The sequence below is a fragment of the Eschscholzia californica genome, unplaced genomic scaffold (genome assembly GCF_041429995.1).
Source record: "Eschscholzia californica isolate CP2 unplaced genomic scaffold, dmEscCali1.0.p SCAF_3, whole genome shotgun sequence".
NCBI lineage: Eukaryota > Viridiplantae > Streptophyta > Magnoliopsida > Ranunculales > Papaveraceae > Eschscholzia > Eschscholzia californica.
Window position 1 is genome coordinate 44,251,221 of NW_028238420.1, and position 24,014 is coordinate 44,275,234.

The window sequence follows — 24,014 nt, forward strand, 5'->3', positions numbered from 1 at the left end:
TTTTTGTGATAAGGGGAACCATAGAAGCCCGTAATCATAATGGAATTATTCCATCTATCATTCTTCAGCTCAGCTTGAATGATGTTGTTGTCCGAGTAATTGATGCTGAGATTTAGGTGATGCTTCCAGTAGAGGGCAAGGCCTCCAGCCTTATTGATTTCCGAAAGGAATATATCTATTCATATTATGAGACTTGTTTTTGGTTTCCGAAAGGAAAATAATATCAGGCTTGTGCTTCATAATAATCTTGAGAATGTGCTTTTTCGTAAGGTAGGTAGAGGCTCCCCTCACATTCCAACTAAGGATAGAGGGACTAACTATGTTATGGTTATTATTGGACATAATGAGTATAAAGGCACGCCTATACTCGAAGAGTCCGGGTAAAGAGACCACCTACAAGAGAAACATCCAGGAGGTCAGAAGAATAAGACCCCGGCTAGAGGCACTCCTGAGGACGTCACTGAAAAGGGTAGCCGGGATAGAAGGCCCACTAAAGAGAGAACCAAGAAAGCAGACACCAGCAGGAATAGAAACTGAGCACAAAGATAACAGATAAGAGAGAAAAAGAACATTTAGGTATTGCGGTGAGGTTAAGCCAAACAAAACTTTCCCATTTAGGTATTGCGGTCTAGCTTGAATAAAATTCTTGAATTTGAGTTAGGTTTAATTGAATTTGTTTCTTATTTATTTTTATTTTTTTAATTCCTTACGTTTCCCCTTGAACCTTGGGTAGTTTTGATTCTTTCATTTGTATTTCAGAACCAAAACCATTAAAATCGTTGTATTGTCATTCGAATTTTCGTAAAATTGTGCAATAATGATTCTAGTCAATTTTGATTTTTTTTTTCTTGTCGAAACGTCAGTTTTGAATATGCGATCACACAATTAAGACTTCCAAGAATAAAACCCTTGTGAGGATGGTCATAACCATATTATCTTCCGATGTTTCTTTACATTTTTTCAACATTTTATTGTTAAATTCAGAATTAGGTGATAGTCGAACAGATACGTTGATTAGTCGATACGATAATTTGACGTGGTTCAGACGAAGACATCCCCTGTAATCAATATCCACAAAAAAATCAATAATGTATGAGTGGTGATTCGATGAGCTCATGACCGTTAGATCTTCCAAAATCATCTCACAAATCAATGTAGCTGTTGGATCCTCTTTGATTAAGAAATATATTACACCAAGAAAGAATTACCCTTCATAATATTACCAGAAAATTATAAAATATCTATTTAATAATAATATTGAACGATTATAAGAGACACTTTAAATGAATGAAGCCCAATCTTATGGATCTTTTTCATAAATATCTTCAAATATCTTAAATTCTTGCCAATCGTCAAATCTTACTCACATATCTTGAAATGTCTAAATGTAGTTCATCCGAAGATAGTGGTGATCAACGGGTCGTGTCGTGGCGGCACGGCCCGTTCGACAGTCCTGGTGTATTAGATACGCCACAAGCACGACTTTGAGTCGTTCTGTGCCGTGTCCAGATCACAAAAGTTCTGGACACGGAAACACCCCATGGCAACGACCCATGCCGAGTCGTGACTAATGGGCCAGTTGTTGCCCGTCCATTCACGAATTATTTATTTACTTGTAAAAAAAAGTAACAAAATAAGACACTAAATATTTTCAAGTGAAACATTGTGATATTTGTTTAAACTTTAGAATTTATGTATTTTTCATTAATTAATAACTACCTTCAACAAAGTAGCAATAATATTTTGTAAATTAAATACCCGTTTCTAACGGGTCAGCGTGGCGGGTTAAGAACGTCACAAACCGTGGCGGCCGGGTTAAGAACGTCACAAACCGTGGCGGACTATGTGTCATGTTTCTGATTTGTCGTGGTTGACGGGTCTGAGAGCTTAAAATCTTAGACCCGCCACGACCCGCTTAACCCGCGAAGGGTCGGCACGACAAGCGTTGTTCCGTGCCCCGTTGCCTTATAAACGAGTCGTGTCGGTTCGTTTCTAAGGCAACACGACCCGTTAGCCACCATTATTCGAAGATAATCTGAGAATCCATTGGCAGTACACAAACACCTAACTTTTGGATTCAATATTGGAAAGCCTCAAATAAAACATTGTAGAAAGACATTACAAATTTTATCTTGTGGAATGGACCTTAGTAACTTGACTTTGTTCATTCCTTTGTGGATTAGTAGTGTTAACTGTTCAAAATACAAAATGAAGAAAATTGATCTGTTTTTTTTTTTATTGTTTCTTCATTTCTGTAAGTTTAAGTTAATCCATGGCCCCCACATAACTCATATCTCTGGCTCCTGCGCAAATTGGTCCAATATGGTGTTAGTCAGCATATGATATTGCAATTGTTTTTTCGCATGAATTCATGGTTTCTCCTTCTACATATCACATGGGTGACCTCATTTATTCCCACCCCCAAAGAGTTGTGGTGATTTTTCTATTTTCCCAAACTAGACCTAAATATGAAGAAAATATATCTGGCATTATCAAAATACGTATACAGACAAGATTTAGAAAGAAAAGTGTTTTATTTCTTAGGCATAAATTCTGACTAGACATATACTCTTGCTAGTAATCAACAAATTTGTTGTTATATTCGCAGCACAATAGTCAATAAATTTATGACACCACCTCAATTTACTCATATTTTGGTGTTTCATTGTATTTTACTTGTAAAGTTTATATTAGAATATGCATGGCTTTGTTAGCTCCTCGCAATCCAAATTCACCAATGAACTCATAGAATCTGTTCTCTTGCTTGTTTGAGAGTTAGGTATCACACAATCAATTGATAATCAAAGAAATTTAATTGTTTGTAGGTTTTTAAAAATACTATTCTTTATTTTCTCAAGAGGAAATGTAGAAAAAAAAAGCATATAACAATTGTTTTTATTGAAAATCTGTAAGTTGTTATGAACTAAAGTAGATTGGAATTCATTTTTGGACAAAAATTATCCCAAAATGCTCAAATCTATTCGCTATTATACAGTTGAAAGTTACAAAAAAGAAAAAGCTTTTTGCACGGCTAACATATAAAGTGTGGAACCTCAACAAAAAAAAAAACATATAAAGTGTGGTGGTGGCCGCAAATTTGTAATTATGAGAAAAACTTTATTGTCAAGAGTTATTTTTTATTTTCTCAAAAAAAAAAAGAGTTATTTCTCATGAGATAGACAAGAATATGAAGTTATGAACAACCTCATACTTTTAAAGGCACTCCAACTTAGTAACTTACTACACTTTGTCAAACTTTCTTGGGCTTTTCAAACTTGTATCCCATCAGAATTAAATACGTTGATGATAGCACTAGTAATTCACAAGGTCAAGCAACTTATAGCTTCGTAAACTTTTGTTCTCTTCAGAATAATGTGGTCGGCAATTTAAGAGCTAGGTGTAAAACTCTAGTGGAGAATTTGTAAAGCTATAAACTAAAATATTACGTATAAAGCAATTTCGAACGGATTCTGGACAGAACTCTGATGTGTCGTCCCATGATTGGTACAAAAGTCGACAAGAACTATTGGAAGTACCTGTCATGGGAAGCTACATTGGATTTCTACCTATAGTCGGCTTGGAATATCTTGTACCCAAGTACTCCGGATGAGTAAAAGAGGTATGGTCGAACGTATTAGGCCTCCTAAAAGGCCTTGTCCAACTGGGCTGGAAACTGGGCCAAACTTATAGCCCAAGAAAATTTGGCTAACTCAAATTCAAAGAGACGGCGGGTGGGTAACGGTAAATCCCTAGCTCTTCTTCTACCTCTCTCTCTCTCTCTCTCTCTCTACAGTTTAATGAAGCTTTTTAGCAAACGATATTACACTTGCTCTGTTTCTCCTATAAATCTCAAAGAAAACCAACAATACCTATCTCCAGTATCGAAAATACTCAATCTCTGCAAATCTGGATCTCTTTTTGAAGCTCTAAATCTCCTCAATTTAACTGATCCTCGTGAAATTCATATAAAATCAATCGTATACGCTTCTCTCTTACAAACATGTATTAAAGCTCATTCTTTTAACCATGGAATCCAAATCCAATCCCAAATCATTAAAACCGGTCTCGAATACGATCGCTTCGTGGGTAATAGCTTACTCTCTTGCTACTTCAAACTTTGCCCTGATTTTTCACAAACCCAGAAAGTATTCAATAATTTATTTGTCAAAGATGTGGTTTCTTGGACTTCAATGGTATGTGGATTTATTCGTGCTGGAAACCCCAAAAAATCTATAGAAATTTACATTGAAATGTTGGAACTTGGGGTTGAATCGAATGCTTATACTCTCTCTTCAGTAATCAAAGCAAGTTCTGATCTTGGTGATCTGAAACTTGGTAAATGTTTTCATAAAGTTGTTTTGGAAAGAGGGTTTCATGAGAATAATGTAGTTGCTAGTGCTTTAATTGATATGTATGGAAAGAATTTGGTTGTGAAAGATGCATATAAATTGTTTGATGAAATGACTGAACCAGATTCTGTTTGTTGGACTTCTGTTATTTCGGCCCTTACCCGGAATGATCAGTACGAAGAGGCATTAAGTTTCTTCTATTTGATGCAAAGAAATTATAAATTATTTGGAGATGGGTTTACGTTCGGAAGTGTCTTGACAGCTTGTGGAAACCTAAGAAGAGTGAAACAAGGCAAAGAAGTTCATGGGAAAGTTGTAACTACTGGAATTTGTGGTAATGTTGTTGTTGATAGTAGCTTAGTAGATATGTATGGGAAATGTGGATTTGCGAAGTATTCTCGTCGAGTTTTTGATAGAATGCCGAAGAAGAACTCTGTTTCGTGGTGTGCACTTCTTGGTGCATATTGTCATAATGGTGATTTTGAGTCGGTTCTTGAGATTTTTAGAGAGATGAAGAAGGAAAATGATTTGTACAGTTTCGGGACTGTTCTTCGAGCTTGTGCGGGTTTGGCAGTTGTGAGACAAGGGAAAGAGGTTCATTGCCAATATGTGAGAAAAGGGGGATGGAAAGATATTGTTGTCGAATCTGCTCTTATTGATCTTTATGCAAAATGTGGGTTAATCAAGTATGCACAAACTGTTTTTTCAGAAATTCCTGTTAGAAACTCGATAACTTGGAACTCTATGATTTGTGGGTTTGCTCAGAACGGTAGAGGTGAGGAAGCTCTTAAGATGTTTAATGATATGATAAAAGAAGGGTCGAAGCCAGATTATATTAGTTTCATTGGGGTACTCTTTGCTTGTAGTCATACTGGTTTAATCGATCAAGGTCGAGAGTTTTTTAAGTTAATGAATGAAAACTACAAGATTAATCCAGGAATTGAGCATTATAATTGCATGGTTGATCTTCTTGGTCGAGCTGGGTTACTAGAAGAAGCTGAAGATTTGATTAAAAGTTCCATTTTCAAAGACGATTTGTCTATTTGGGAAACACTACTTGGTGCTTGTGCAGCTCACTCGGATTTGACAGTTGCTTCACGAGCTGCAAACAAAATGATGGAACTAAAACCCGATTATCATTTGAGCTATGTTTTGCTTGCTAATATCTATAGAGCAGCTGGAAAGTGGGAAGATGCTTTAAAAATAAGGAAGTTGATGAAAGAAAGACGAATAAAGAAATTGCCGGGTAAGAGTTGGATTGAGATCAATAGGTATTTGGGTTCTTATCCTAATATAGCTAATTCCTTATCACCCAGAAGCTTGGAAATGACAGAAGATGCTTCTGATTCAGAATCATCAGATACAGAATCTATGATTTTCAATGAAGCATAAGACTGAGTGGAAAGTGTACATTTTCGCGTTTTTTTTGTGTTTGTCAACCATACCTACCATCGAATGAGAGGCCTGTCTGTGAGTAACGGGTACAATTGGAAATGCAAGAGCCTGATTCTTCAAGGAGAAGAACATGGGTTGTTCTTTCATTTCAAGTGATGATTAAAGGAGAATCAACAGCTAAGCAATCTGTAAGGTCTTGGGGAGAAGATAGAATTGTATTCAACATTATCTGATAACATACCCTAGTATGATGCAATTTATCAGTCATTTGATTCAACTACTACTTGAAGAACACGAGGCACGTCTCAGCACAAATGTGTCTGAGAGGTCTTGGGGGAAGCAACCTCAGGTTTAGAAGAAGATAAACACTGTAATGGCAGGTCCATGGAGCTGAGAAATTTACAACAACTGTTTCTTTATATCAATGTTGGTAAATATCATTTGGGTTCCATAATGTTTGTTCATTTCAGGTTCGAAAATCTAACTCTTACCCAAATTGGATTTCAGATTGTTTGTTCGTCACGTACCATCAAGTCAGATAAAAACATAAAAATGAACCTTAATCGTTTATAAGATGATAAATCTGCATATTCCCACTGTACAATAAACTCATATACATGAATAGACTATAGGAATTGAATTTAGGTTCCATAACTTTGCTGAGTGAAGCGAGTGGAATGTCGTTGGCCAGTCGGAGAGAAGAGTGAAACTACTGAGTGAGCGAATCCGAAGACAATTCCTGCTTTCACCTGTCCTCTCTTTGGAACCGGACGGCCATTAAAAGATCTTGGAGATTCAGCACCACCATTGATCATAGGACTCCTTGAACCTGCCATGATCGTTTCAAATATCAATTGAAGAACAGAAGAATTTCTTGTTAGTACTGATCTTAAGTAGATGACTTGCTTTATATAGGAGAAAGGTTAATTAATTGCCTTTGGTAAGTGAAATTAATTAAGTCGCTGCCACTAGTAGAATGACTATGTTGCCCTTTTATCCCATGTGATATTTGAACCATAATGAGGAATCAAATGTTTCTTTGCTCCTCTGCTTCACCAAACTTCTGGTGAATTGAGTGGCACCCATACTCCTTTGTCCCTCCCCTATATGATATCTAGGCAGGGGTAGGAATCGGGCAGGGTTGGGTGCCCACAGGTTTAGTCTCTCATCGAGTCGGGCCAGGGGGAATAAGCATCGGCTAACTCTGTGCCAGCAGCCGCGGTAAGACAGAGGATGCAAGCATTATCTGGAGAGATTGGGCGTAAAGCTCGGATTAAAAGTTTGCGTCCATTCCATTCAGATGATCTCATTGGTCGCTAGCCTCCTCCTTTTGTAGTTGAGTGAGGCCAGTTGCCTCCTTTAGTGGATACATTGACCCGTTACGAGTTGTTATTTTGAATGTAAGGATACTGTAACGCATGTACAGGTATATTCGTGAGAGGTAATGACGGAAGAAACGTTGGCAGTTATCGTCTGGTTATCCAGTAAGAGACAAGAAGGAGACATCTTGATGTTTAGCATGATGAGACATCAGATGAGATACCCGATGGCCGTTCTGTGGGATTATATTTACGTTGCCATGTTAGCCTTTGTTGGAATGGCAAGTGAACGAACACGTGGGTATATCAGTATATGAGCTAGTGTTCTGATATCCAGTGGCCACAAGTCCTGGACCGAAAGTCGTCTGGGTTGGACCCAACGATCAGCCAGTGGACTTCTTTAATACCTAAGCCCACTTGACGTTGATTTTTAATTAAGGGCGCTTTTAAGAGCAGATTTTGGTTCATACGGCATACAGGTAACACTTCAAAACCAAAGTCCAACCCGTTCATTCCAATGGGCTTTTCAGGTTCAATCTGTCTCCAGCTTTCGGGTGTTCATGGACTAACGAACTCGATGACAAATTTCGAATTTTCAGACTTTTTTCCAACCCCAAACTAGGGCATCCTAAATTGAGTCGGCACTATTATGTAGACAGATATGTATTTATACATCTATCCAGACTTAATCTCAGAATGATGAATAAGTCTGGAGTACTATGAGATATTATCGGCATCTAACGAACTATTAAATGATTAGGGTAAGAGCATATCTCGATTATAAAAGGTCCTTGTAATCACACATTCTCTTGGCATTTTAAGTTTTATGGAGAAACCAATTAGGTCTACCAAACCCTTTTTCAGAATAAAAATGTGTCTTGATTACTGTTGGATATTTTTATTTTGATTAAGACATCTTCTGATATACAAAAGCAGGGGTTAGAACACCTCTCGCTACCTAAAACCAAAAGTCTGATGTAGACGGACTACAGATTAATCTTAATAGTCTCTTGGAATTCATTGTATGTAAACTTACTTCATAGATTTTTCACGTGTAGTAGTACTCTATGACCACGATGTTGATAGTGTGAACCTATTTTTTGCAAAGCCACACAATCCATTGATATCTTTCATGGTATGTTTCATGTGTAAGAACATTATAGTATCTTTCATGTGCAATAACATTTGACATTTAATACCACATCAATGGCAAACTATCTTTTATCAAAGAGTAATGCTATGGAACAAGAAAAATTAGGCATAATCTAAACAAAAATCTTATGTGATTTACCGTGATTCGTGGTTTCGTAGATCAAAATTATTGGAAGGGTTAATCTCAACAAACGACATGTTTTAAGTCTGCCTAGTTTTTCTTGTTTTCTAGCATTTTTGTTTATCTTTGGCGCAGAAGAAAGAAAAATTTCTTGGGGTGTGGGCATTACATAGGTATGGAAGTTTTGGAAAAGAAGACACCTCTATTTGAATTAAATATATCACGGGCGTATTTCATTAGTTTCACTAATAACTCATTAGTGAAGCATAAAGCATACTTTGGATTCCATATGCCACCCTCTTGGCCCCAGGGGCGGAGCTATAGGTGGGCTAAGCCGGGCTGCAGCCCGGGTCTTCCCACCTATAACCTCTACCTTTTGTTGGCTTTTTTACGACGTAGCCCGAGTCTTCCCACTTGATTTATACTTCGCGTTGAGCTTTTTAACAAAAGATTTCAGCAGCCCAGTTGGTAAGCCAAGAGGTTGATAACCATGAGGTCGTGTGTTCGAGTCCCCTTGCTAGTTATATTTGTTCCTTTTTTTAAACTACATCTTATATTAACATCCACAACTATTAACATCGACAACTATAACATAAATAAAGTTCTTCACTATTTTAAGGTCTAATTCTTGTGTATCTCCTCTATTTTAAACTAGTTTCCTTACTAGCAATAAAGTTCTTCACTATTTTAAACTAGTTCATATATTAACATCCACAAAGATTTCTATTAGTATTAAATCTAATAATGTCTATTTTGTATTAAAGATAGATATGGATCCAATGATACAATGATGTAGTTTAGCCAAAATTCTAAATTTTTCTAAATATAAATGTTAAAATGTGAACTAGCACTATGATAAGGGGGTGTATAGAAAAATTTTCGCGAACCCTTGATATAAGTTCAGCCCGCCCATACTCAAATTCCTGGCTCCGCCTCTGCTTGGCCCCCACCACTATAGGCCGGCTTAGATGGAGGATTGTGCAGAGTACAATCCTTCTTCGCAGCAGAACCATTCCTTCGTTCTCTAGGGAGTTATGGTGGTCTAGACGACTAGTAGGGATAATTAGAGAGTTTTAACTGATTTTTTCTGAAGAATAGAACCATTCCTTCGTTCTCTAGGGAATTATGTTGGTCTAGACGACTAGTAGGGATAATTAGAGAGTTTTAACTGATTTTTTCTGGAGAATTAGATGGTCTTCATAAGTAAACCTTTTATCTTATACTTAGGGGGGGGGTAGTGGTTCAGGACATTGGAGGACACTCAGAGACAAAATGTTCCAGAGACATTTCAAGACATTTCGGGACATTTGTCCGTAGACAAAATGTCTTTATGGACATTTCAGGACATTTGATTCATAGACAAAATGTCTCAGAGACATTTCAAGACATTTGGTTCATGGACAAAATGTCCTGGGGACATTTCAACATATTGAATCCATGGACAAAATGTGTAGTGGATATTATTATTATTATTATTATTATTATTATTATTATTATTATTATTATTATTATTATCTCATCATTGAAGGATAATTGGTAGACATTTATTATTTTAATATTATCATTATTGTCAAACCATATGAAATAATATATTTGTACTCATGTTTCAATAATATATTTTTCGACTTTTGTGGACATCTGTGGATATCTGAGGACATTGATGGCGGTTGGTAGACATTTATTATTTTAATGTAATCATTATTGTCTAATCATACGAAATAAATTTGCCCTACTACTTTGAAAATATATTTTTCGACTTTCGTAGACATCCGTGAATATCTGTGGACATTGATAGATATTTAGTTGATATTTATTATTTTTAATATTATTACCGTCTTACCATATGAAATAAAAAAAATTAATTAATATTTCCAAATATATATTTTTCGACTTTTGTAGACATTTGTAGATATCTGTGGACATTGATGGATAATTGGTAAATATTTATTATTTAATATAGTTAAATATTAATATAATAATATAATAATAATATAATAATAATATAATATAATATAATATAATATAATATAATATAATATAATATAATATAATATAATATAATATAATATAATATAATATAATATAATAATAAGATAATATTATAATAATATGATTTGATAATAATAATTTTTTATTACCTTCCTTACTCAAATATATAATAATAATAATAATAACAATAATATAATAATAATAATAATAATATAATAAGAATAATAATAGTAATAATAATAATAATAATAATAATAATACAATAATGAAATAAAAAAAAATTAATTAATATTTTCAAATATATATTTTTCGACTTTCGTAGACATCTGTAGATATCTGTGGACATTGATGGACAATTGGTAAATATTTATTATTTAATATTGTTAAATATTAATATAATAATAATATAATATAATATAATAATAATATAATATAATATAATATAATATAATATAATATAATATAATATAATATAATATAATATAATATAATATAATATAATATAATATAATATAATATAATATAATATAATATAATATAATATAATATAATATAATGTAATAATAATACAATAATATATTAATATATTAATAAGATAATATTATAATAATATGATTTGATAATAATAATTATTTTTATTACCTTCCTTACTCAAATATATAATAATAATAATAATAATATAATAATAATAATAATAATAATAATAATAATACAATAATGTAGTAATATAATAATAAGATAATATTATTATAATATGATTTGGTAATAATTATTTTTATTATCTTCCTTACTCAAATGTCCCCAAGTGTCTTCCATATTTTGAGAGACATTTTCTCTCCAAAAGCTCTCCAAATTTACACTAAAATGTCTCCAAATGTCCCCAAAAACAATTTGTCTTGAAATGTCCCTAATTTCGTGTCCCGAACGAATAACACAGACATTTGGGGACATTTGAAATGTCTCCAACCAATAACACGGACATTTGGAGACATTTGAAATGTCCCCAACCAATAACACGGACATTTGGGGACATTTCAAATGTCCCCAACCAATAACACGGACATTGGGGGACATGAAAATGTCCCCCAATGTCCCCAACCACTACCCCCCCCCCTTAATACCCATGTCGCCCAAGACTATAAACCATTATCCAAGAAGAGCGCAATAGAGCACAATGTGGATAACATGGGTTCAACCATTTTTTTTTTCTCTACATATATATTGGGTCAAATCTAGGTCGTCTATGTCAGATTTTAGCCACTAAAGCATTTTGTCTTCTTTGCTAATATTACAAGAATCAAAATGGATCTTATAAGAAGATGATCATAATATTAAAAAGAAAATATCACATTAAAAATTACACATTACAGATTTAATGAAATCATGATGAACAATGGAAGCTCACAATATCTCATAAAGACATACAAAATTTGTTATTTCTCTCTCTCTACAATCTCTTTCTCTCTCCTTAGGAAAACATGGGGTTGATGAGCTAGGGCTAGCTAGAAGTGATGAAGTGAGTGGTAGAGCGTCTGCCATTAGAAGAGAAAAATGAAGCTACAGAATGAGCTAATACAATGGCAATCCCAGCTTTCACCTTTCCTCTCTTGGGGATCGGACGCCTGTTGTACAATCTTGATCCACCATTGTTGCTGATCATTGATGAATTTCTTTGACCTCCCATTACTAGAAAATTTCAAAAACAGAGTCTGGGTTTTTGATTAAGGAGGGAAGGAAGAGGGTTTAAGTTTTCTCAGACAACTTTGCTGTTTGATTACTTAGTTTAGGACACATTATATAGTAATGGAGATCTCATAATTACCCTTGCCTAAGGTATAGATTTACGATTGGTATCCTATTTCCTTTTCCGTAAAGGGAAAAGCGTAACGCGGTGACTGGAGGGTAATTTGGTCACTAAATTATATGCAAGAAGAATCTGGTTTTTACTTAATTGTTAAAAGGACAAAACATTTGATTTGTTTGTACTCTTTATGTTCATGTGAAACACGTGCGTATTGGGAGTAGTAGTAGGTTTGCCTTCACAAAAAGATGGCACTTGTTTATTATAGTATCTGAATCTGACTCTAGCTGACTCCTTTTGACTCAAATAGACACATCACAAAATCGAATGAGTTATTTAGTAAGTCAGAGGTCACTAACAAAACAAAAATAAACAGTCTGGATTATAACGCGTATAATTTTGGAAAAAATTTCAAATCTGACGTCAGAAAAAAAAAAAAAGGAACTCTCTACCAGAAGACTAAATTTTCGAGTTAGGTTTGACGTCCAGAAAATGAATGAGATTGTCAGAAACAATAATCAGCAACATGGTTTCTAGTATTTTATCATATTGTTTGACACAGTCAAGAATAAGAATGGTAGATACTGATTTAGTTTGTCGATTGTTTTGATCATGGTATTAAGAAAATACGGTATCTCATCAAAAAAAAAAAAAAAAAAAAAAGAAAATACGGTCACAAACCCACATCACCAATGGATTTAGGGTTTCCTAAAAATACAATTTGATGGGCATTTCAGCATGAAAATACTTACATTTTTACAATACTATATTGAATTCCATTCTAGTGCCTTCCACATAGGGAGTAGGGCACAAGAATATAATTAATAGGTGGTCAAACTCACAACAAACACAATTGGCACAGACGGACGGACAGACAGACGGGCCATTGCCAGATCAGTTGGAAACAAGTCAAGTTCTTATTTAACCTGTTGAGTTAGAGTCAACTTTCGTCACCTCCCAATGTTTCAAATCTTAAACAAATGCACAGAAATTACTGAAAACAGATCATTATATTGATATAAGAGTTGATATATGAATACATTTCTATACTCTCTAGGAGTAGTTTTAAAACAATATCTAGTTTACAATGGTTGATTGTGACGCCCAAAGCCTTAGCAGTTATCGATATTATCCCGCTTTAAACACCTAGACCCAAGCCCAACAGCCCAACAGGTACGGGGTATTATTCCTGGAGGCTACACGAACCCACCCAAAAGGCCTCGACACTTGCCAAGTTTGAACGAACACCTATAGCCCAGGCTACGGGTTCTCTCGTGAGCGATGTGGGACTATCACATTGCTATTGTAATAAGATCATCTTGAATTCATATATCAAAATAACTTATATCTAGAATAAACTTTCTGTACATAATCGGTACATTACCTCAACTGTCGGAATCCAACGGTTCCAGACGCTTAAATGAATCGTATTCGTCGTATTCTTCTTCATGTTCCGAGATAGACAGCTCGTTTTCAGATTCAGTTTGTTCCCGAGAGTCGAATTCATATTTCATCTCTTGTCTAACCAGTTCAGCAAGATCGCGCCTATTTGCATATTCGTAGGCAGATATAACTGCTTCAAATAATGATTCATTTGGTTCAATCTCTCCGTACTTCAGTTGATTGTAAATCCTTCTAATTCCTTCAACCATTCCAGATTTTCCATAACAACCAACCAGATTCATGTAAGTAACCATATCCACTTCTAGCTCTTCGTCTTGCATTTTCATGAATATATTCAAAGCTTTATCTATCTTCCCAGAAAACCCATAAGCGTAGATTGCAACATTATAAGCAATTGAATCGAGCCCATCTTCGGCTTTCATTAAAGCCTCGCACGATTCTAATGCATAATCATGCATACCCAAAACTGAGAAAACATAAGTTTTTATGGCTTGCCAAGCATAAGGTTTTGCTTCCCTGTAACAAGAGTCCAGTTGATTGATCGCCTCTATCGGAAAATCCGCCTTCTTTAACACCGTTAATAATACCTTAAAGGTACCGAAATTGGGCATAATCTTTTGTTTTACCATCTGGTTCAACAGTTCACCACATTCTGTTAAGTATCCATTAGTCGCGTAAGATGCTAATACTCTGTTATATGAAGCAGAATCCGTCAACAGACCTGAGTCTTGCATTTCTTGAGCTACATCAATGGCTTCGTCGAGCATACCCATGTTCTTATAGAGATACATCATGGTGGCAAAGGAAACCCCATCTGCCTGACCATTTTCTCTTAATTTATGAAAAATCGATTCAGCTTCAGTTACCATCCCAAGTTCTGCGTACAGATTGATCATACTATTTGATGCAACTATATCAGGACCACCTTCCATTTCCTTCATCTTCCCATAAAGCTCCTGTGCTCCTTCTAAGGAACCAATCTTACCATAAGCTTTGATTAGAGAGGTTAATACTATTTGATTGGCAGAAACTCCAACTTCTTTCATGGTGTGGAAATAATGGAGAGCTTCTTCGAACATACCAGCTTCTGCAAAACCGTTAATCAAACACCCGAAAACAACTTCGTTTGGTTCAATTCCTACTTTTGTCATTTCTTTATAAACATCTATTGCATCAGATATCTGACCTAAACGGGTATAGCTAGCAATAATAGAAGAGAAGGTTGTGCAACTAGGTTTAAATCCAGCTTCTTGCATTTCGACTAAAAGATCTTTTGCAGTATCAACAAGATCACCACCCGAAAGCATTTGGATAAGAGAATTGTAAGTGCATTCATCTGGCCAAGTCCCTTTACTTCTCATGCTTTTGAAGACCGAAAGAGCTTTATCATAGAACTTCGATTTCCCGTACGCTTTAATCATGACATTATATTCAACCACATCTTTCTTATCAGCTATCAAATCTCTCTTTCGAAAGAAAACAGCCTCAGCTTCGATTGATAACCCTTTATCTGCATACACATCTATTATAGCTGCATAAGTTTTAGACGAGATCTCGCCTTCCAATTGACACTTTTCAAGAATAATCTTTGCCTTATCAAGTAACCCATGACCAATATACATTTTTATAATGACAGGAAGAGATTGTTGATCAATATGTTTACCAAAATTCTCCATTTCTTTAATCACAGACTCTACATCTGAAACCCTTTTCTTCTCACACAATATATGAATTATAGCTCTATGGGATACAGAATCAGGGAAAAGACCCACCTCTCTGATCTTCCTATACCATTTAAGAGCTTCATCAACATTTCCTGTATTAGCATATAGGGATAGAAAAGTATTATAAGTCTTCGTATCTGGTTTAATACCCCTTTCTTCCATTTTACGAAGCAAAGTTTCTGCTTCTAACAAATGCCCATGAGTTCCACAAGTAAATATCATTGTATTGAAAGTGAACGTATCAGGTGCCACCCCAGATTTCAACATCTCTGAAAATGCTAATGAAGCATCTTTCAAACGACCCGCTTTTCCATACATATCGATCACTGTATTATAAGTGGTTGCGAGTCGAGGTTTCTGAATTGGGTTCTTCATATCTATCTGATTAACAATCTTTGAAGGTGGGATTCTCCCACCGGCTTTAAAAAGTTCAGTTGATAAAAAATGTTTTGGACTAAAAAGATCGGAATCGGATTTAGAATCATTACCATACTCCAAATGAAGATCATCAATCTCAACTTGTCCAACGCACCAATCTTTAAATATTTTATCTGCTCGGTCGAATTCTCCAGCTTCTTTAAGAACTCGAACAACTGTAGTCATGGTCACTTCATCAGGGAAAACACTTCTTTGTTTCATGTGTTTAAGCCATAAAAGAGCTTCATTTAAAAGACCTGATTTTGCATAAACATCTATAAGCATTCCATAAGTATTATTAGTAGGAAAAATACCATCTCTGGCCATTTCAATCCAACATAACCTTAATTCATCCCATTTTTGAGCTCTACCCAAAACCCTAAGTACAACATTGTAATGAATAACATTAGGGTTGTAATCTACCTGAGACTTCATCCACCGAAAAACACGAAGAACTTTTGCCCAATTCCTCTGTTCTTTGAGAATTATTGTCTGTTCTTTTGGATTGAGCTTCCCAGCCCACAAATTTAGGGCATTTTCGATATCGTTTTCTGTTTCAAGTGAGTGTAGAATTGAAGGCAAATGACCACCATATTGTCTGCTCTTCTTTTTCCCATTGATTTTAGAAGTTCTTCTAGGGCTGGGAGGAACCAATGTTGCTACTTGACACTTGAGGGATTTTAGGGTTTGATTTCCAACTAAAGGAATTGAAGATGTTTTATTGAAATTGTTATTGGTTCCTGGATTAGGTGGGAGTGAATTTAAAGAAAAAACATGTAATTTTCTTCTTCTCTGGTCAGGGAGCTTAAACCCTAGACAAACCCTAGCTTTATAATCTCTTGTGTGAAGTAGAGAAACCTTAAAAGAGTGGAAAGTTGGAAACTTGTGGGGGATTAATAATGGGTTTTGGAAGGAATTGTGGAAATTTTCGTGCCCTAATTCACCTGAAGTGCAACAACCAGAGAGCATATCTGATAATCAAGCTTGGGCAATCTCAAAGGTGCCTCCTTTTTCGGTGTTGGATACCCACTTCCTTAACCATAAAATATCATATGTTTATTGGTTACCTCCATTAACAAGCTTGGGTAATCTCAAAGGTGCCTCCTTTATCAGTGTTCACAGTTGAACATTGAATGCCCAATATTCTTAAAGCTTATCAGACAGAAAAACCCTAGCCGCTGCAAATTTCACTCTCTAACCCTCTCTCAATCCTCGAGCCTTTTCCTTTTGGCGGAGGGAAATATATTTCATGTAAATTACCCCTCAGATTTGCTCTGGGAGAGGCCTCTTTAACACTAGAGGGGTGGGGCTCCGAAGCTTAAGTTTTGTTTTCAAAACTATTAACAGAATATAGAGTTTTGGACTTTATGTCAACACTATCAACTCTGTGTTGACCTTCCTATTTTGAGGTACGGAAAGACAAGTGCCTTACTCCATATGGAGTAAAATGGTTCCCTTCACATTTGCGAAGATTAACTTGTCAATGTAGACAATATTGTTAACAATCTAACATATTGGTTCGTAAATTGCTATAAAATGTTCTATATAATAGTCTATAGATCGATGTTTTAGGGAAATAAAAAATTTCCAAAGAATAAAACATCAAAGGATGAAAAACTCGCTGCAATTCTTCATCTTCTCATCTCTCTCTCTCCATCCTCTCTGCCTTTCATATCTCTCTGTAAATACCGGCGAAGGAGAGAGCCTCTTCGCCGGAACCCTTTGTCTAGAAAACCAAACGAGGGTTCCGACGAAGGGGCCCTCCCCTTCGCCAAAACATAGGTGAGAGAGAGAGAGAGGGAGAGAGAAAAGATAGATACAAAAGAGAAAAAAAAAAAAAGAGAATAATAGAAGAGAGAGAGGAGGAAGTGTGTCCGCGTTGATTATAATTGGCGGTGTAGGTGCAGGAGTTGATGGTGGTAGTGGAAGAGGAAGAAGAGAGAAGAAGAAACTGAAAAATATAAGGCTGTGGTGTTTGGAGGAAACAAAAAGTTCCAACTTTTTTTGTTTCCACCTAAAATTTTGTCCTCTCGAATTTCTTTTTATTTCTCGGTAACACAATCTAGTCCTTACTATGACGTGATCTTAGAGAGTATATTGTGAAGCAATCTCATATTTGTGGGGAATGAATTGTTGCCCCCGTTATAAGAGTGTAAACACCCTTTCTTTACTGTAGTATGTTTCTGCTCGAAGAAACATACTACAGTGTGATTCTTGAGCACAAAACTTCCTTTTCCTACTCTAGATTGTATGCTTCACAAATCATATCAAGTAGTTGGTAATGGAGAATTGTGTTCCTCGAACGAACTTTCCATTGAGGAAGATAGTTCAGATTTGATTACAGTTAATTATCGGACCAAATCATCAATTATATTGCCATGATTCCAATCAATATTAACATACCATTATCGAATAGCTTTACTAAAAAATCAAAATATTTCTATATCCTAGTAAGTAATACAAAAGTTGGAAAATAATTCTTTGCTTTGATGTGTACAGAGTTAGTTGTTTTGTTGAAACAAGAACAAAAAGAAACTCTCAACAAAAAACAAAAAAAAAACAAAAGAAAAGAAAAATAAAGTGAATCGATGCTTTGTCTATAGACGATAAAACGTCAAAAATTACCTGCACTTTTTTACTTGTTACTAGTTCACCTATTCATATTCATCAGACACTTCTGATAAAAATCTAAGAAACGGCAGAGTCAAAAAAACGCAACAGCGAATGCTAGAAAAAGAGTTCCCTGTGTTTTGTTGCTAGTGTGAAAGTTATGATATCACATTGCTGCTCTCATGGCTCCTCTGGCAGCCTCCCGCTTCATTTCTGCAGCTTTTCCGCTGCCTCGGAAATACATGTAAACTTGCTGCATTATAAGACAAGCATGGAGTTCAAGATATTGAATTATTTTTAGAGGCAAATTCAGATGACAGAAGGTACAAAATGAACCTGAATGACCCAAATGCTAAGGATAGATTCGAGGCAAAAGAACCCAAATCCAATGAAATAGAAAACCTGCATAACAAGGAGAAGAATTTCATTATTCAGGTCAAATCTTCCACCCTCACCAAAAAAAATCTTGTGAAAATTATCTGATACGGATACTACTTTTTAGGTTTTTTCTGCACCTTAGAATATCGATACCCAAATGCTTGTTGGATGCTTGGGTCACTTTTGTTGGATTCTCAAGTTTCTTCAGTTGGTAAAATTGGTTAATCCAAAAGTAAAAAAGTTGTAAGAAATAAGTGACCTAACAACTAAGATGATGAGTTCTGCCGACCTTGTAAGAGTTCGAATATCGATAATTAAAACATGTCCATGTTATATAATAGGCTGAAAACATTTGAACCAAAAGATTTATCCTGGGCACCTCGCTATATGCACATGAAGTAAAGTTCCTTTACAAGACTAACTACACGCGTGTGCTGATTCTTATAAAGAGAAAAATATACTACTGTTAAGAAGCACCACACATACCCCAACCAAAGCATTGCCGCTGATAACATCTAGTGCAGGCAAGATTCCTCTGTTACAAGATCACGACAGATAGAAACTAACAATTAGCAAGTATAAGAGGAATTTTGGTGCATAACATAAATTATTGCTCAAACGGTATTCTTTTTCGTTTATTATGCTTCTGACTTTTGCATCCCTATTCAATTTTAGAAGAATGTTGAGCTTTTTTCTCGGTCAAGATTCAAAGAGCTCATTTTATCGACGTCAAATCAGATAATCAAAGAAAAAGTTTAGAAACTAAAGATAATATTTCGAACCAACAATGAAAAAGAAACTTACGTGAGCGACTTCCCTTTAAAAATAATAGGAGGTGCCACTGAAGCAAATACACAAAAGCCAACATGTAGCTGTAAAAGAAAATAACAACGGCAAGTATCTCCTGTTATCTTATATACTGAATGAGACACATTATGCAAAAGTAGGCAGAAAAAGTAATGCCCGATAAAGGAGAATAATCATTCACAACAAGAGTATTACCGCATAAAAGAGGAAAAACCACCCATAGTTCAATGCACTTTCAGTCCTGAAAAAAACGCCATGATACAATTAAAACCACTGTGTTTATTGTGTTACCATCGTGAACAAGATCAACAAACCAAAGCAATCATGTAATTGGGATCCTTCCAACATTTGGAGAACTATTTTTGATATTCTCCAAATAAAATACAAAGTCGCAGTAAAACTCGCCTAACTGGAATATATGATGTACACAACTTGGATATATTATATATAAGAAGTTCATACCTCGTGGCGCGGTAAAGAGGACGATACCACAATACGTAGCCTCCAGGAACCCCAGATATAAAGTAGATTATAGCAAGCAACCAGATTGTTACACCTATGACAAAGGACGAGCAAGAACAAGATCACGCAGTAGAAATGCACCAAGCCAAGAATCCACAGATATAGACAGGGAGGTAGATAAGAAGGGAATCAGTTGATTTTTTTCAACACAAACCTTCTCCTTTAATCCAGGCCGTGGTAACTGCTACGATGTTCCAAGCAAGACACACAAACAAACCTGCACAAAGTGAAAAGTTAATGTGAAGGGCTCACTTATTTATAAACAGCAAAGCTAGTATAGCACTTCAGAAATTTGACGTACCTAATAGAGTTGTAAATGCAACATACTGTAGCCTTTGCAAATGAATTGGTATTTCCTTTGCAATATCATGATGAATGATGGGGAAAAATGGTGGCCAATTTTTCTCCTCTATAACAATCCCAGCTGCAGAAAAACACGAAATATCGTATTAAAATACTGACTTACAGACATGAAAATGAGTTGAACAAAGTCACAAACAATAACAAATACCTCGTGCTGCAGCATCTTCCCTTCGTTTTAGCTCCTATAAACAATCAACAAGAGTTAACAGAGAAAACTGAAACTATGAACTCTTTTAATATACACGAGACTAAATGTTGAACAACAACAATGGCACTATCTCTGCACGATATTGGCACTACCCTCACTGAACTTAGATGTCAAGATTGCATATGCCCACGTACCTGTTCTCTTTTATTCAATTCGGCCTCCTTAGCTTGGAGCTCCTTTTCCTTCTTCTTTAAGTCCTAAATTAAGAAAAATACAGACTTTTAAGAACATAATATCCATGCACCCAAGACATTGTGATATAAATTGCAAAAAATGGCCTCTAGAAAATCCTTTAAACTCTTACGTACCTTTGTTGTATCAAGTGGAATATCAATTGTTGCACCACGATCATAATCAGCAGGTTCGGGGGGAAGAGGTGAGAGCCTTGAATTTGATGCAGGGGGAACAGTTCCTGCTCCAGGATTCTGAAATCAAGGTCAAAGCATGATAAATCTTCATTTACAAAAGAAGAAGAAGAACCATAGGTAATATTTTAATAGCATATTTTTAATAAAAGAACCGAATAACATGTATCAAATGGTAATTTCGATATAATGATATGATGTGATCGCCCAGCCCCACCCCTTTCCTCCCTTCCCCGCCTTGACCTGCCCCATTAATTTTAGACTCCCTTTCCCTCCAAATAACTTGGGATCAGAGAGAAACCAGATACGGAAGCCAGGCTAATAGGCATACCTCAATAAGTACCTATTTCTAACTTTTTCAAGATCTCTTGACATGTAATATAAACATATTTCACAATAAACACAAACTAACTATTGTATAAAATGCTCCTCCACCATAGTTTGATTGTCCTGAAGCTTTTCCCCTAACTCCTGCGTCCTGGCAATAATACCACAACGAAAGATCAAAATTGTTCGCTACGTGACTGATTTGTACAGAATTAACCACTTTTATCAGATTATCCCTCATAATTCATCTGCCTTATAGAATTTTTTTATTTATTCTAACAATCACCAACTAAAATTTTGAGTTTTATTTAACAGAATCATTCATCAAATCAAATAATTACAACCTAATACAGAAAAAACAAATCAAATCAAATGCCACTACAGATTATCACGGATTATGATCGTATGTCCTCTAATTTCACAAATTCTCAAAATAAACACGAAATTGACATAAACCTAATGGATTCAAACTCAAAGATGATGAAAATGAAGATCTTAAAAAAGTAATGCGTAAAGATCACTCACCGCGAAAGGATTAACTTCTTCTTCGAAAGGATTGTTTTCGTAACGTCCAGCCATGAGAGAAAACGTGATCGGAAAAAAAAAAGATGATCGATAAGATCAGGAAACTGATAAAGATGAATGACGCCAAGAGAGAGAAGAGGATGGGCAGAGAGAGAGAAGAAATTTGATTTGGAGATTCGAAAGGCTAGGGTTAGTTCGAGTCCTTCTTTTTGGGTTCCCGAAAACAAAGGCGAAGGTATAGAAAAGGAAAAAATAGAGAGGGAAACTATTAAGTTTCCATAAGTAACTAACTTTTCGCGCGGGTGATGGAATCCAACTTTTGCTGCTCCATCCATTTTCCAAGTAAGATAACCGTCTAATCTAAAAGGTAAATCTTGATAGCTATAGGATTCCATCCCACGACCTCATGAGCTAAAGAGAGGTGTCTAACCGTTACACCAGAGACTGATGGACGATACGTATTTGATTTGATTCGTTTAAATGATTGATATTTTTTAACCAAAAACAATCACACATAAAGACCAGAATATTACAAAGTTAATACCTACTAACGTCTCAACCACCGCTCGAGAATAGTACCACAAGTTTCAAATGGTCTTCATGTACCTCAAGACCTGTGGTTCTTTGTGCACTCTTGGGAAAATCTTACAGGCGCACCCCAAATTTCTCTTGGCGCCTCAGTTGATTTGGTCAATCTCCATTGACTACCGACACTTATAGGCGCCTTCTCAGGTTGGCCCAGTCTGCCAGTCTGAGCCCCAAAGCATTCCCTCTGATTGGCCCAGTGAATGGTCGGGCGGGCCAAGTTTGAGGCAATGCTTTGGGTCTTGGATTGGCCCAATACAAGACAATTGCACAATAAACCATCAACTATTTTTTTTTGATATCTCATTTTTTAGTTCTTCTCCCTTATTTTATTTGATTTTTCTTCACATAACCCACCAACCATGATAGTTGTCATTGAGTTAGAGAAAGAAAGTCCTAAAGAAAGAGAGAGGGGTTGGATCTTCGTGAAGCTAAGGATCTAATATTCAACTATGATAGTTGCCATTGAGAGAGAGAGTGAGAGAGAGAGAGAGAGAGAGAGTGTGTCTGTGTGAGAGGGGCAGAAGTTGGATCTTCATGAAGCTACGGATCTAATCTTCATACGCCCATTCTTTTCTCGATGACCAATATCTTCATAAGCAAGCTTTATTCAAGTTCCTAAACTATAGGTTTTTCTTGCAAGATCTTTGAAGAGAGTGAAAACAAAGGGAGGGAAGGTGAGTGAGTGTGAGTTAACGAAGAAGAAACTAAAAAGAGGGGGTGCGGGGGGAGACCTTTTTTTTACCGCTATACTCGTGGTTATCCTTGAACGAGATGTCCTTCGACCAAAGATGCAATGCGAGCAATTTGTCAGTTAGGACAATTGATGAGAAAATCTTTAAGTCCGGATGATTTAGGGATTGTAATGTTTAGCTAGAAACTAACTACAATCGTCGAATCGCGAAAGCGATTCGCGACTAACTTTGTCCGGATCCTACAACGGGTTACACAAAGAGTGTCAACTTGATCGGAAGATATGCCTAGAGGGATTGGACATATATGATATATACATGGATAATGCCCATAGAAATATGTCCAAAGGCCTAAAAAAGTTTAGGCAAAGATAGTACGAAAGGCCCGAAAGAAAGAATTTTGGGTCGGGGCTCAAAAGGGATGAATTAGGCCCATGAGAGTGGCCTACCACATGATTAGGGCTGCCCTTAAGGGGCTGGCCAGATCAGGTTAGAAGTCCTTAAAGGGGACGGCCACAACAAGGACAAAGTGGGAAAATAGAAACTAGTTTTTATTTTTCACTATTTCCTTAATCTTATGCAAAAGGGTATTTTAGGAATCTAATTAGGGTTGGAATCTAACTTAGAACTCTATATAAGGACCCTTAGGGTATTGAATAAGGTGTGCAATTTCTCATAAAGCTTTCTTGCTCTACCACATCAAGTAGAGAAGAGAAAGCGAGTTAATTCCCATAACTATCTATCTAGTCAAAGAAGGAGTTCTTCATCTAACCACCATTGTTATTCAGTGGTGATACCCGAGCTGCTTCTTGTCGGAGACGAGTTGTTCGTCTGAACCCTAGATGTTGTTGTACCAGAGCTGGTGAAGATCTTCTCGGTTGTTGTAGAGCTCGAGCTTGCTATTTCCCGGCCGGCCAAGCTATGGCCAGCGGGTTCTCTTCTCTCTCTCTCTCTAAACTCT

General features: G+C 35.9%; 3 protein-coding genes and 1 long non-coding RNA gene across 7 annotated transcripts; 1 reads left to right on the forward strand and 3 right to left on the reverse strand.

The window, feature by feature from the left end:
• The first annotated feature begins 3,732 nt into the window (after positions 1-3,732).
• On the forward strand, positions 3,733-6,250 carry LOC147550691 (Pentatricopeptide repeat (PPR-like) superfamily protein). The gene has a single exon (XM_086671569.1). It carries the CDS (start codon positions 3,798-3,800, stop codon positions 5,739-5,741), a length of 1,944 nt encoding a protein of 647 aa, XP_086527695.1. The 5' UTR covers positions 3,733-3,797; the 3' UTR covers positions 5,742-6,250.
• A 41-nt stretch (positions 6,251-6,291) lies between these two features.
• On the reverse strand, positions 6,292-7,849 carry LOC147550692 (uncharacterized). The gene is made up of 2 exons (XR_015238518.1): positions 6,680-7,849; positions 6,292-6,573 (listed from the first exon to the last, which is right to left on the reverse strand). It is a non-coding gene; the product is annotated as an uncharacterized LOC147550692 (long non-coding RNA).
• A 5,268-nt stretch (positions 7,850-13,117) lies between these two features.
• LOC147550693 (Pentatricopeptide repeat (PPR) superfamily protein) lies at positions 13,118-17,058 on the reverse strand. Of its 3 annotated transcripts, none has more exons than XM_086667852.1 (2): positions 16,095-17,058; positions 13,118-15,928 (listed from the first exon to the last, which is right to left on the reverse strand). In XM_086667852.1, the coding sequence occupies exon 2, from the start codon at positions 15,891-15,893 to the stop codon at positions 13,512-13,514; it is 2,382 nt and encodes a 793-aa protein (XP_086523978.1). In that variant the 5' UTR covers positions 15,894-15,928; positions 16,095-17,058; the 3' UTR covers positions 13,118-13,511. The 3 variants fall into 3 exon arrangements, with proteins under 3 accessions (XP_086523978.1, XP_086523979.1, XP_086523977.1); XM_086667853.1 differs by having other exon boundaries at positions 13,118-15,847; positions 16,095-16,965; XM_086667851.1 differs by having other exon boundaries at positions 13,118-17,052.
• Positions 17,059-18,137: 1,079 nt separating this feature from the next.
• LOC147550694 (secretory carrier-associated membrane protein 3-like) lies at positions 18,138-22,132 on the reverse strand. Of its 2 annotated transcripts, XM_086671313.1 has the most exons (13): positions 21,777-22,080; positions 21,337-21,402; positions 20,868-20,984; positions 20,694-20,756; positions 20,500-20,533; positions 20,290-20,412; positions 20,143-20,205; positions 19,929-20,022; positions 19,662-19,707; positions 19,464-19,531; positions 19,146-19,194; positions 18,618-18,683; positions 18,138-18,534 (listed from the first exon to the last, which is right to left on the reverse strand). In XM_086671313.1, exons 1-13 carry the CDS (start codon positions 21,828-21,830, stop codon positions 18,448-18,450), a joined length of 930 nt encoding a protein of 309 aa, XP_086527439.1. In that variant the 5' UTR covers positions 21,831-22,080; the 3' UTR covers positions 18,138-18,447. The 2 variants fall into 2 exon arrangements, with proteins under 2 accessions (XP_086527439.1, XP_086527440.1); XM_086671314.1 differs by lacking the exon at positions 21,337-21,402 and having other exon boundaries at positions 21,777-22,132.
• Between the last annotated feature and the right edge of the window lie 1,882 nt (positions 22,133-24,014).